Source organism: Pseudorasbora parva, chromosome 2 (genome assembly GCF_024679245.1).
Source record: "Pseudorasbora parva isolate DD20220531a chromosome 2, ASM2467924v1, whole genome shotgun sequence".
Taxonomy (NCBI): Eukaryota; Metazoa; Chordata; class Actinopteri; order Cypriniformes; family Gobionidae; genus Pseudorasbora; species Pseudorasbora parva.
In genome coordinates, this window is record NC_090173.1 from 38,775,499 (window position 1) to 38,788,811 (window position 13,313).

Sequence of the window (13,313 nt, forward strand, 5' to 3'; positions counted from 1 at the left end):
TTTACCCATGGTAAGAAATCTGCAGGGATTTCGAAAAAACAGTCGAAATTAGAATATCTTTTTCTTTTCTTTTCTTTTCTTTTCTTTTCTTTTCTTTTCTTTTCTTTTCTTTTCTTTTCTTTTCTTTTCTTTTCTTGAGCATGTTTCCACCGATTTATTAAGCTACACTGCGATTTTGGCGGCAGATAATGGGATAATGTTTTTATGGATTATTCAAGACTTACCTGGCTGGTTATTAAACAACTCAGTAGTTCTGACCAGTCAAATAAGCAGTATAGTGGAGTGTTGGAGTATGTCGCCATCTACTGAACAGTGGCTTGTTTACACAGGTTGAAATAAACGGAACTGCCTATCTGCAATTACGATGTTCCACACGGAATATATAGAGTGCCTACACTGATGGGCAGAACGTAAAACTCTGCTGCTGTTGTTTTAAATACAAAACATATACAATGACTAATGTAAAATGAGTCCATGAAGAAGTACGGATGGATGTAACATATCCTGTTACTAACTACAGTTAAAGCCGACATTGTTAACATTATCGTTTTTTGGCAGAATAAAATTTATCGGTGATATATCAACAGCAGTTAGCACTCTTCGGCAGCGGAAGACAAATGTGGGGAGAAATCGAACCATGTATCAAACCCAAGGAGGGTGAAAACATAAAGAGCTGCGGGAGAGACCAGTGGACAGCCTCTCCAGATCCGCTGGTGAGAAAAGTCATATGTGCTCCGCTCATTGGCATCTGATATTTTGGCATGTTGATATTTTGATTCTAAAGTACGTTTTTGTAAGGTTTGACATGCTATCATACAAATAATGCATGTTTCGCTGTGCAACCTCAAGCTACATTAATATATTTTATGGTTTCACCATAGTTGATAAGAGTTAATGGGTGCATATTTCAAGATAATAAATTACTGACAAACAAAACATAAGAGCGTGGTAAGAGAGACGACATTTGCTTGCCTTGCACTTTAAGAATTCACTCCATTTTGACAACATTTTAAAATAAAATAATTAATTATTTAAAAATAAAGAAAATGTGATTTGGTTTGGATAACAGTCACATAACTTAGGAACCCAACTAGAGAATTATTTAAAGTCGGATGAAAAATATATTCATCTTTCTAAATAATTTATTTTTATCATATTGTGAATAATGTATCCATGCATGTTTCTTTTTCTTTCTTTTTTGGTTGACCTCATAATGTTCAATCAAAATGTAAATTATTTCTCCAATCAGTTAGTCTGCTTAAACTCCGCCCCTCTCTTACAAACAACTAAGTTCTGCCTCCATCGAATCAACAACTGATGGGCAAACCCATGGCTGCATCCAAAATCACATACTTCCCTATTACATAGTAGGCAAAAACATTATGTGACCAGTAGTATGTCGGAACTCAATAGAGAGTAAGTAAAAGGTAACTGGATGACCGGCAAGCTTCTGAAGTGTGCATATGATGGTCACTTACTATCCCATGAGGCCACAGGAGAGAATTTGTCGATGGCAGCAAAGCGTTTCAACAGACGCTGGTAGGTCATGATAATGACAACATGGCGAATGTAGTACTTCCACATTGCATTCATATTACACACAAACTCGTACTATATAGACCATTTTAGCAGGCGCAAAGTAAATACTTGTTCAAAATAAGTACCTACTCAAGAGAGAATGCGATTTCAGAAAAAGTCCCCATCCTTCTTTTTTTTTTTAAATCTTTTTTTGATAATCCATTTCACTCGGATGTCATATGGAAGAGAAAATCTGTTCGGTTGCATCACAATTTTAAATAAAAGAGAGAGGTGAAAATGAAGCATTAAATGCTATTATTGTATAATCTTGCCATATTGTAGAATGACCCAAAATGATTCTAACCTGAATCTCTGTGGACACTGCTCTTTAAAGCAGAAGACAGCATTGTGGGGAGAAATTGAGCCATGTTCTAAACCTAGTACATCTGTCAAGTGCAATGAACCTGCTCCTCAAGAAAGATGTCCTCCTGAGACAGATGTTAAGGAGGCCCAAAACACTACAAGCTACTCTCCAAATATACCGGTGAGATGTCACCTGGATTCAGCACATGAACTATACAATATAATAATTCTATACATGATTCTAGATGTGACTCTTGTTTTTCTCAGGATGAACCATCCAGCTGTCTCAGCGCAATGATCGAGGCTGTAGCAGCCAGTGGGAGTCCAGTGAAAAGCCAGCAGCTGGGGGAGCCAGACTTAACTCTGGAGGAGAAGAAGGGGGTTTTAATGGATCAGTACAAATCCAAGCCCTTAGTTTTTCTAGAGCGCTATCAGGCCCATCTTAAGCCAGAGCACATGGACGCTTTCTCACACCTGAGCAGTGACTGCAGGGTGCAGTATTATTACAAGGAGATTCAGAGACGGGCATCTGGCACAGCAGACCGGACAAGGATCCGTAACCATCGATACGCAGCTCTTCGTGCTCTTCAGAAGGGTAAGACCAGGTTGTTTGAAGTGCGTTCCTGAAGGCTGTAGGGCTGGGACAATTAATCGATGGATCACAAATCGAGAAATTATTCTGGATCGATTCTGCAATTTTCCAAATGCATTGTGATTCTCTCTCCAATCGATTCTGGGCATAGTATTTAACATTAGATGGCACTGTGTGCTTTAGAAAGAGCCATATTGATTCTGCTTGCTCCTTACACACACCACTTGAACCTTCTATAAAATAATCATTCATAAAGGTCGAAAAGGTCAATAAAAGCAATCTGAGGCAAGTAAATTCTCAGACTTAGCTGTGAGCATTTGCATGTGCGGTTAAATCATTTACCTAGAGCGCTATCTGCTGTTAAAAACTTAAGAATCGATTCCAGAGAGAAACGCAGGGCATGCAGAAAATCTCAGAAACGACCCACAAATCGTAATGTATTGATGTATTGTCCCATCCCTAGAAGGTTGCATTAGGGATACTGCTGTCAAGATTACTTATTTCAGCCAAATTTGAACTTGAATTCTTCACAGAGAAAGCTATCCTATAATGCATTGCAACAAGTAAAAACTCAAGATGGTGAATGACGCAAGAGAAATGTTGATTCATTTAATAATCTTTTCTGTTTTAATACATTTTAAAATGTGATGTGATTTCAAAGCTGAATTTATCATCATTACTATAGTCTTCAGTGTTACATGTTTCATCATAATAGAAATCATAATGTGCTAATTTGCTGCTGAATATTTTTGTCACGTCACCTCAATTTATATAATAAATATACAATATGTGCTTTTACAATATAGATTGTTTTAAAGCAGCTTTACAGTGATAATAGTAAATTAATGGAAGAGAGATTGTTTTGGCTGTACAGCAGCTCTAGAAATAAGTTATTGTCCATCTAAAGTTTTCGACTGATTAATTTCCGTTGTAAGAAACCATTAATTATTTATTTTGGGGCCACTTACACAACACCATTTTTAACCAAAATAGAAATTCAATGTTATCTGAATACGGCCTGGATCCGGATGACTACTGTAAACCTATATACGTAGATGATGATTCTTCTTATGATATAACGAGTACATCAGGTGTTATGGAGGAAATGTTTCTGGTTCCGGCTGACCTAGTTAATGCATTCTAACAACATTTAACTGAAATGAATATAAATTGATAATGTTCTATGTGTATGACAGGTTAAAGAGTTGTGTTTTTAGTCTAGATTTAAACTGACAGTGTGTGTCTGCTTTCCGAACAATGCTAGGAAGACTGTTCCAAAGTTTAGACTGTAAATAGGAAGAGGATTTTGTTTTAAAGATTTGATACAATATTTAATAGGGAGCCAATGCAGTGTTGACAGAACCAGGCCAATCATGCTCATGGTCACACTTCCTGGTTTATTTATTAAGCGTGCAGGGCAACCACCGAGTAGATCATTACAATAATCTAGCCTTGATGTCATGAACGCATGAAATAACCAATTTGCATTTGTGGATTCAGGATTGTTTGACGAGTAGAAATTTTAAAAGAACAGCATTTATTTGAATTCAAAATCTTTCATAACATTAATGTCTAACTGTCACTTGATCAATTTAATGCATAATTTATAAATTAAAGTAGTAATAACTTCAACAAAACTTTTTAAATTAAAACGAGACAAATCTATAAAATAACCCCTCTAGCACTTTGTGAACATACTGAAAAAATGCCTCTGACAAAAATTAGCATGCTTTGTTACAAACATTGTCTCGGCAGAGGGCCAGTACTTCAGCGAGGAGCAGATGCGCGTGCGAGATCCACTGCTGTATGAGCAGTACATTGGACAATATCTCAATGAAGAGGAGATCCTGCAGCGCTCAGAGGAGGCCATGAAGAACGGCCCAGGGGGACTCTCTGACCTGCTTATCAACTCCTACCAGGAGAAACTCATCCAGAAACGCCTGGAGGAGGAGCAGGAGAGAGAGCAGTGTGCAGTGGAGGAGTCTGATGAGGAAGGTATGAGTTCTCACAGAGTCATAACTCCGATTCCATTTAATCGTTTAAATGGATGAATGTGTGTGTGTGTGTGTGTTAGAATGTGAGGAACCCAGACCGGCGGAGTGGGAGCCGACTGCAGAAGAGAAATCCATGCTGAGGGAGGAGTTCCTGAGTCAAATGCATCAGCGTTTCTTGGATGGCAAAGATGACTTCAACTACAGGTTAAATCATCTTAATATTAGGTCTAATTTAATATTAAACTCTGAGCATAAGTGTCTTTCTCTTCTAAATTAGTTGTTAATAAATGCCAATTAATAATTACTACTCATATTTTAGCTCTTCTATAATCTTTTTTGTTAACATTGTTTCCATTGCAGTGAAGTGGATGAGAATCCAGATTATGATAACCTGGATATCATAAACTGTGATGCAGAGGAGCGCTACTTTGATGATGATGATGAGGAGGAGGAAGAAGAGGAGGAGGATATGATGCAATAGCCCTCCATGTTCAGAATTTCTCGTTTGATATTTTTGTTTGTTGATAAAATGTGATTAATCACTTAATTGTCTTTAATAAAAGAGTACTATTTTTCAAGGTTTTGTAGGGGTCACGTTTGAAGAATTCCCTTTGTTGCATAAAAAAAAAAAATCCTCAAAGGCTGTAAATACCACTTGTCATTGCAGGGCCCCTCTTCAAAGAAATATGGAATTTTATTTTTAAATTGCTAACCTACACCAAGTACAAATCACACAAATAATTAAATGAAATATGGAGTAAATACTTTATTAACATTCAAGATTTCATTAGCATTGCAATATCTCAAATTAAAATTCTACACAAGAAAAATACAAATTAAATACATGTTCACAGGATAGGGTGCTGGATGGAAAGTAAATGTTATGTAAGGCAAAAATATACAAACAAATTAAACAACTACATTAGTGAGGGCCTTTGGACATGTAACGAACAAAACAAAAACCTGGGAATATGCATGGAGAAGTGACGATTTGTCAATACCAAGCAAATTGTTTATGTGCAGTTTTACAAATGTAACTAGAGCCTTTCACTTTAAAAATCATACTTCTAAAAGCGCACCGACTAACATCTGCATTATCTGTCTGGTAAGAGCATCCAAATGTATTTGTGCATTGGTTCTTTCCCTCTATTAGCTACACTAACACCTATAGTAGTAATTTCTACTACACAGCTGTCAATAAATGCCCCACAAAATGCAGTGTTAGAAATGCCTAGTTACCTAAATGCCAGTGAAATATCTATAAAATACAAAATACCAACCCTTATAAGCCATATAAAATTCTAAAGAATACTATGTAAATAGAAAAGTCATTAGCTCCTTCATATTGTGTTAATACTGTTGCAAAAACAAACTAGTTCGAATTAATGAGGAGAATACTGAAAGGTTACATACACACCATGTTCCTTCAAATTACACACTTCACAGTTAACTGCCTGATTTACTTACAATGGCAAGTGGTTTAGGGACATTATTTAAAAAATAAAGACGACTGAGTGAAATGACATATCTATCAAACCCACAGGGTCCATAACTTGAACTTTTCAATAGATTTGTGGTCACAAACCATCACAGTATCATAGATATAGTTAAAAAGGCTGTAAGGATGGGGGGGGGGGGGGGGGGGATTAAACACTTCATATGTTTCTCCTTTGTAAATAGTTTTGCCTTAGTCATGCTTATTAAAGCCATTAGGTTATTTTCTGTTGTGCCAAGATAAACATATTATACATGGAGCAGTTGTTTGCCCTAAAATACCGTTAAGATTTGTGAAATATACCGTAGCAGCCATGTATTCTAGGCAAAAACGATTTGATTAAGCATAAGCTAATTAATGGCACACCGTGAGAAGAGAGGTGACATGAGAAAAGAGGAATGTTGAAAGACAAACGAAGAAGAAAAACTACTGGGGTTAGTGCAAGCAGCCCCCCTACCGGCATACAGACATTGTGCAATACATCTTGGCTGTTTTATTGCCTGATCCCTTTAAAAGTCACCTCTCAAATGTACCATTTTATGGCTCCTCAAAGGAACCAATGGTTGTGGGGAGGGAAAAAAAAGAGAAAGGAAAACTGGAGGAAAGGTGACAGAAGATGATAAGAATGAATCATTCAGTCTTTTGGCACAGGGGAAAAAAGTGCAACATTCCCAATGTATAAAACTTGATGAACAATGTTTGATGCAACTTCCAGAGTCACAAACCGCTGTCAAGATCCAACAGATTTCACCTATAACTGCTGCTGAAAAAGAACATCTTCATTAAGGCTTAAATATGGATGCAATTATATATAGACAGACACTCATCCAAACATTGATCTTATGATCACTAACCATTCTTCACTACCAAACATGTCCACAAGGAGGCAAAGAGGTACAATAAACAAATGTAAAATGGCTATACCTAAATGAGAGCACTGGAAAACGTAGTCCGTTCTTAATTTTCTGTAAATTAACAGTTCAGATAATAATGCATTAGGCTTAACTAAGGAGGATGAGAGAGGCAGATGCCCTACTGGGTGCATTTAGTGAAGCTCTGCTTACAAATATACTTTTGGACAAGGAGAGGGATTAAAAGGGTAAAGCATAAACTGACTGAGGTCATTAGCAAACTGGAAACTGTAGCATCTAGCATCTAGCACAAAGCATGGGACAAAGTGGTGATCTCTGACTATAATATTCACAAAATTCACCAAGAGTCTTCTTCTATCATAGTATATACAGAAGTCTCTTATACTCATCAAGGCTACATTTATGTTATCACAAATATAGGGGGGAAAACATAATATTGAGAAATATAATTGCAATTTCAAATAATGGCTTTCTATTTTACTATACTTTAATATATTACATCATTACTCCAGTCTTCAGTGTGACATGATCCTTCAGAACTCAAATAACAAATGTACTGATTAATTGGACACATAAGAACCATTTTAAAAGATGCACACATTTTACGCTAAGCTAATAAAAACCCTAATATATCTTTAATATTGAGGAAATGTTTAGAGCAGATACATAAGGAAAGCACCCATTTACTGGGATTTGTGTCTACAAGTTTTTGTATTTGTGTTTTTTTTGTCAGGTTTCCCCTGACATGTCGTTAATGTTGTTTACTGTAACTCTCAGATTGTTTTGCTTTTTCTTTTTTCAATGCATTCATTAGGTTTTTCTTTTTTCAATGCATTCTTTATTTGTTATGTATTTTCCTTTAAGTGTTCTTGTAAAAAAAGATGTCTTGAGAAAAACGTCTAGCACAGATCTGTACATTAAAAACCTGCTAGGCTTGGCGGGGCTTATGTCCTCAGACAAACACACCTCCCTTCTGCATCCAATAACAAATCTCCTGTCTACTCTTCGCAGACCACAGCGCCGCTCACAGACGCGCCACAGGCCTGCTTAAGCTGTAAATGTTCCTCACCTCCAGCTGTCGGGCGGTCGGCTCGCCTCAGTTGATGAGAATTCCAGGAGGCCTCCCATCCTCTTCTGTGATGTTCCTGAAGTTATTCTGAGCTTCATCCACAGTCCTAAAAAAGCAAAACATTTAGGGGAACCCAAAATACACTTAACTCTAATATACCAGAGCAGACAAGTAAAGGGCGCTCACATTAAAAAGTCTTTGACGTCCTCAACGGTGAGATCGCCAGTGGTGTCCAGAGTGATGTCAGCGCTGCTGTTGGGAGAATCCAGGACGGGCGAGGACAAAGCGCTCCTCATTTCTTCCAAAAGACCTGAGAAAGAACATTTTATTTTATGCTATTTCAGCCTAAGCAATGAAGTCATTTTATTTCATGAAATACAACATGTTTTTGACAGTGTGATTTGTATCGTAACAAAGGGGGTGAGATCATAGTTTGAGAAAAATTAACTGCTGTACGAGACATTCAACATCGAGTACATAAATTAAACCTCAGTCATAAAAATTCTAATTTCCAGTAAAACAAAACCGCACAAATGCTGGTCATTTCAGCTAGCTGGGTGAAGAATGACATATATTTTCCATCTGTCAAGACTTGAGTGCAGAATCGTTACCTTCAGTTTCAACAGACTTGCTCTCTTGTGTCTTGTGTGTTCCATTAGCCTGTGGTGGGAGCGTTGAGCTGGAACTACTAAAACAAAAACAAAAAGAAGATTGAAATGTGCTGAAAATGCAGAAGTATTCTCTGTATGTCGGGGCCATGACTGATTTCTTAAGCAAGACCATCCACCAAAAATTACCCTTTTCTGTTCAAAGGTTTGGTGTCAGTAAGAGTTTGATACTTTTAAAAGTAATTTATGCTAACCAAAAATACAGTAAAAAATGTAAAACTCAAATACTATTACAATTTAAAATAATTTGAAGCTTTCATGAATTGTAATTTATTTCCGTGATGTCAAAGCTGAATTTTCAGCATCATTACTCCAGTCTTTAGGGTCACATGATCCTTCAGAAATCCTTTTATTAAGGCCTAGTCCACGCGTACACAGGTATTTTTAGTACCGGAGTTTTTCCTCCTCTGTTTTAAAAAACAATCATGTCCACACAAGCAAGGTTTAAAAAAAAAAATCTGTCCACATGAGAACACAAAACTACGCTATGATTGGCTGCCTGATTTCCACATGGGTTCCATCCACGGCACCGATGCACATTGCACTGCCTGAGGGATGCCATGGGCTCAAGTGAAACCCTTCTACAAGTTCCTTTACTTTGGACTCAGTGACAGGTAACTGTATACACAGGTGCAGGGCCAAAGTGGACTGTAATAGCATCACACACTTGCTTTACTATTTTGTATTATTGCATATGGCACCTTTGTTCTGCAATACAATGAACTGAATTGGCAATACAATGAAAAGCTATTTGTAGGCTATAGCTACATGTGATAAGCGCTGTTAGTAGAGTCCATGCACTGCATGGACTCGACTCACGTAAATCAAAAGGAGATAACGTGGAAAATCTGACGTCAAACAAAGGAGAGAACGGCGCAAACAAAGGAGATGATCTCCTGTTTCACCGTCTACACGACAACGCTGTAACCGGAGTTTCTAAAAATCTTCACCCTGGCCGGAGTTTTCAAAAAAGTCCGGTTTCTGTTAATGGATACAGCGTTTGCGTGTGGACGAACAGCCAAACCGCGTAGAAAAAGCTGCGGTTTTGAAAATACCAGTGTTCCTCTGGACAGGGCCTAAGTAAAGTTTTTTTTTTTTTAAATTTCAGGAGGAGCACGTGCAGATAATTAAACACAAGTGGAGCACATCAAGCTAATCAAAGATAAGAGATGTGTATACAGCAGATTTACCTTCTTTAGTTGACCATTTTCATTTTAGCATCCCTCCACCACCCCATCTCCTCACTTGATTCTAACAAACTTATTAGATGTCAACACAATCTATAATACACTTCAGTCCAGTTCTAGAGTATCTCTATCACGGGGTTTGGGCCAAATTCCTCCCCCGGACAGCACGCCAAATACGCATAATCGTTACTCTATTTAATTTGATGTAAGTGTGAACTAGTGAAATACAACTGATGCAATTCACCCACAGGATGATTTGTGGAGATCTCACTGATCCAAAATAACAATTGCATCTTGAACAAGCATCTTCTAATTGGCTGTGACTGTGATGCCCAGGAGTTTGGCATTCAGAGTTGACATGACACCTTGGTTGGGACGCTATTAAACTGTCATTAGTGAAATGTTACTCACCTGTGTGCAGAGAGATCGTGAGGCCGCTCCACATCCACTCGGCACAGCGGCTCTGTGATCACACGAGCTGACAGAGAGAAGCGTTCGTACTCCGAGGGCGAAATCAGGTAGAATCCTGATAACATTGAATGCGATTTAATTGAAGTGGAAAAGATCAGAGCTAGAAATGATTTACAGGCTGTTTGAGAACGAACGGCTAACCTTGTCCAGTCTTCGTGAACACGCAGGAAGCAATGCCACTGATGTCTTCTTTGCGGATGCAGTCGTAGCGTACTTGCGGTCTCAACGCTGGAACACTGAACACGTGCATGTCACCCAGATTGGTAAGGCACACTAGAGCGTTCTCAGAATACTCTTCAGAGCTCACACTGGTGAAGTTCGACAGCGCCACCTTCCGTACTCGACAGCCCTCGTGGGCGGTCAACTTGAACTTGGTCTTTGCGCTTACTTTAGGCAGCGTAAAAACCTACACAAAGCAGAATATTCATTTCCGACTCACTTCGCTTTTTATAACCCAATGGTAGATTTAGTTATAAATATCCCAACCTTAAACTGCTCTTCAGAAGCAATGAGAACTGAGTGGCTGCCCTGCATGTCTGGAGCTTTGGCCAGATCTCTGGAGACTTCATACGGCTCTGGCAGAGGGGTCCCTCGGCCGTCCAGCACAGCGATGGACACCACTGGAGCTCTGTGCATGAGCTGGATCTCCTTCCCCAGCAGGGCTTCCACACTCTGCTCAGAGAACTTCTCCTGCGAGGGTACGTCCAGAGCGTATGCGTACACAGAGCCAGAGTTTGTGCCGGCCCACATTGTAGGACCATGATGTGTTCCTGAGAAATGGAGGCAAAATAATGCCATCAACCTGGTGACATGACAAAATTAATAGAATCTTTTCCATATCAGTAATTTGTTAGAGTTTGTCTCGAGAGCCTGGAGTCTCATTTTTAAAATGCAAAAAAAAATTCTGTAGATTTAATCTTAGTTTAAAAAAAACTAATGAACGAGAGAAGACAAAACTGGCATGAAAATGTTTGTAGAACTGTAACCACTATAGATAGAGGTATATGTTCCTAATATTCAACTGGTAGTGGTCAACTGGTATCGGCTTTTCATTGCCAATTCTGAAACTCTTACACTTCGTATAGCATTTGGTAAGTGCAAAAGTCTCTTTTAATCAGGCTTGTGCAAAATTCAGAATTGGCCTCCATTCAATTCATGAATTGGAATTTGAATTAACTCCACCCCACAGGAAGTTAAATAGGAATTGGAATGACAGGAAGTGGAATTAAATTCATGACGATTCAAAGAAATTCCACAGTCACAAGACAGAAAGAATGTGTTGAATCTCACATAAATTCAGTGTTAGGAAGGTTAATTTGGAAATGTAATTGCTTACTGTTATAAGTTACCCATTTTAAATGTGTTTGGATTACTTTATCAATGCAAAGCTATTTTCCCTACAAGTAGGCTAATAGACTGTTTGCTGCTAGCACAATTAGAAACAAACGTGTTATTGCACTAGCATTAGCACAGTTATTGATCATTGAACAATGCAACAAGCTTTATAATAATAATAAAAATACTTGCAGTTATTCACATTAAAACCTAACCATAAACTACTGCATACATACTCTTCTGCACAATGGTAACAGTCAAAACTTCAACATAACAGAAATTATTTCAAATGTCAAACATATCTAATCATTAAAGATTAAAAGACGTTTCCCCACACTCAAAAACACATTAAACAACACTTCATTTCAATATTAAATTTCCATTTCCAGCCATATGCAAATCATTGCTGGGAACTAACAATGGTGTCTCTAAATAAAATCCATAATTGAACTAATTCTCTTAAAATATCAGGTAACCTTATTTTCCTTAATTTTATCAGCTTAATTGGTTCTTTGATTGAAGGCTCAAAATTGCTTACATTTCCTTAAAAAAAAAATAGCAAAATGTATCTCTTGGTTTTATTAGTGAAATGTTCTCACTATTTACTATACAACATTGAACCACAATTTTCTTAAGAAAATATGCACAATATTTTTAATTATCACCTTGAAAATTACAAGACCCATGATTCATTTTTTAGAGTGTAGTCACACCACAACTCTGTACACATTTTGTTCTAAAATATAGATAATGATCAAATTCTTGAAATAATTACCCCTTAATGTTAAGTAGCTTGTTCCAATGTTATTTTAATTTCAAAGTACCGTAATCAAATAACACAAAGTCTTTGTAAATGCAGTTATTATTTAATACAATGCAAAACCAACTGAGCAACACTGTTGCATTTAATTCTCAATGACTCCTCAAATGTTTATCATTGAGTCTGCACCGTTCTGGTCTGTAGATCTTTCCTGGTTTTCACAAGTTGCAGGTCCACTAACAGAGAGTGTTAGCCTAGAAATCTAGACGCACCCTAGTGGCAGCAAATTTAATCTACCCGCAAATGTCGTCTAGGAACTCTCAATACCCTTCTGAGCTGTATTCCTCTCAATCTGGACGGGCCAATCACATCGTGTATAGAGTCGGCGGGCGGGGCCATAATGACGACGGCCGAATTGCGTTTGCGTGCTTCTAGTAAACACAGAAACTGGTGAACGACGGCGGTCTTTCGAATCAGCTTTGACTGCGACTCTGGAAGACTTGGAGTTAAGCTTTTCTCTGAGAAAAGAACAAAGAACGGCACTGAAGTCATTCTTAAAAAGGGAAGATGTGTTCAGAGTTTAGCCGACCGGATACGGCGAATGTTTAATCTATCAACAAGCTCCGTTTCACCTTCATGTTGCTCTGGTTGGTTGTAGTGCTATCCTATCGCGTGCAGAGGGAGTTTGAAAGACAACCGTTTATCCCGCCCCATAGATTGAGCCCTGTCTATGGTGAGTTTCCAGATCAAACATCTTGATGTGGGTCTGGCTTGTCAGGCTAAGAGAGTGTGCCTGTTCGGATGAAAACTGCTTCAGTGAGCTCAATTATAGTAACGCCGCATTTTATTCTCAGTAATGGTAACAGCGTTTACGGGGGAAACAGGGGGAAACAGTACCGGTAATAATAATATAATCCAAACAGTAATTAGATTGATTACTCGTAGTCGTTACTGAAAAAAAATCACTGTGGCCTAAATTCTTCAATTCC

General features: G+C 38.0%; 2 protein-coding genes across 6 annotated transcripts in view; one reads left to right on the plus strand and one right to left on the minus strand.

Moving 5' to 3' along the window:
• The first annotated feature begins 359 nt into the window (after window positions 1-359).
• Window positions 360-5,045, plus strand: ccdc97 (coiled-coil domain containing 97). Of its 3 annotated transcripts, none has more exons than XM_067419598.1 (7): window positions 389-482; window positions 559-713; window positions 1,913-2,062; window positions 2,149-2,476; window positions 4,229-4,468; window positions 4,548-4,671; window positions 4,828-5,045. In XM_067419598.1, exons 2-7 carry the CDS (start codon window positions 618-620, stop codon window positions 4,946-4,948), a joined length of 1,059 nt encoding a protein of 352 aa, XP_067275699.1. In that variant the 5' UTR covers window positions 389-482; window positions 559-617; the 3' UTR covers window positions 4,949-5,045. The 3 variants fall into 3 exon arrangements, with proteins under 3 accessions (XP_067275713.1, XP_067275699.1, XP_067275706.1); XM_067419605.1 differs by having other exon boundaries at window positions 464-482; window positions 588-713; XM_067419612.1 differs by having other exon boundaries at window positions 360-713; window positions 1,916-2,062.
• Window positions 5,046-5,218: 173 nt separating this feature from the next.
• llgl1 (LLGL scribble cell polarity complex component 1) overlaps window positions 5,219-13,313 on the minus strand; it is a 44,362-nt gene continuing 36,267 nt past the window's right edge. Inside the window, exons 17-23 of one of the 3 annotated variants that reach the window (XM_067419590.1) lie at window positions 10,716-10,999; window positions 10,371-10,635; window positions 10,170-10,284; window positions 8,515-8,588; window positions 8,090-8,213; window positions 7,904-8,009; window positions 5,219-6,722 (exon numbers count right to left, since the gene is read on the minus strand). In XM_067419590.1, coding sequence (XP_067275691.1) covers window positions 7,931-8,009; window positions 8,090-8,213; window positions 8,515-8,588; window positions 10,170-10,284; window positions 10,371-10,635; window positions 10,716-10,999 — 941 coding nt within the window. In that variant the 3' untranslated portion in view covers window positions 5,219-6,722; window positions 7,904-7,930. Of the gene's footprint in view, window positions 6,726-7,903; window positions 8,010-8,089; window positions 8,214-8,514; window positions 8,592-10,169; window positions 10,285-10,370; window positions 10,636-10,715; window positions 11,000-13,313 lie in introns of all 3 variants that reach the window. The other 2 variants (XM_067419574.1, XM_067419582.1) reach the window with 2 other exon arrangements.

Excerpts from the sequence above, each read along its gene's own strand:
- ccdc97 (XM_067419598.1), top strand. The coding sequence starts at position 618 with ATGTGGGGAGAAATCGAACCATGTATCAAACCCAAGGAGGGTGAAAAC. Across the intron at positions 2,063-2,148 it reads GCTACTCTCCAAATATACCG|GATGAACCATCCAGCTGTCT; the intron begins GTGAGATGTCAC and ends TGTTTTTCTCAG. Across the intron at positions 4,469-4,547 it reads GGAGGAGTCTGATGAGGAAG|AATGTGAGGAACCCAGACCG; the intron begins GTATGAGTTCTC and ends TGTGTGTGTTAG.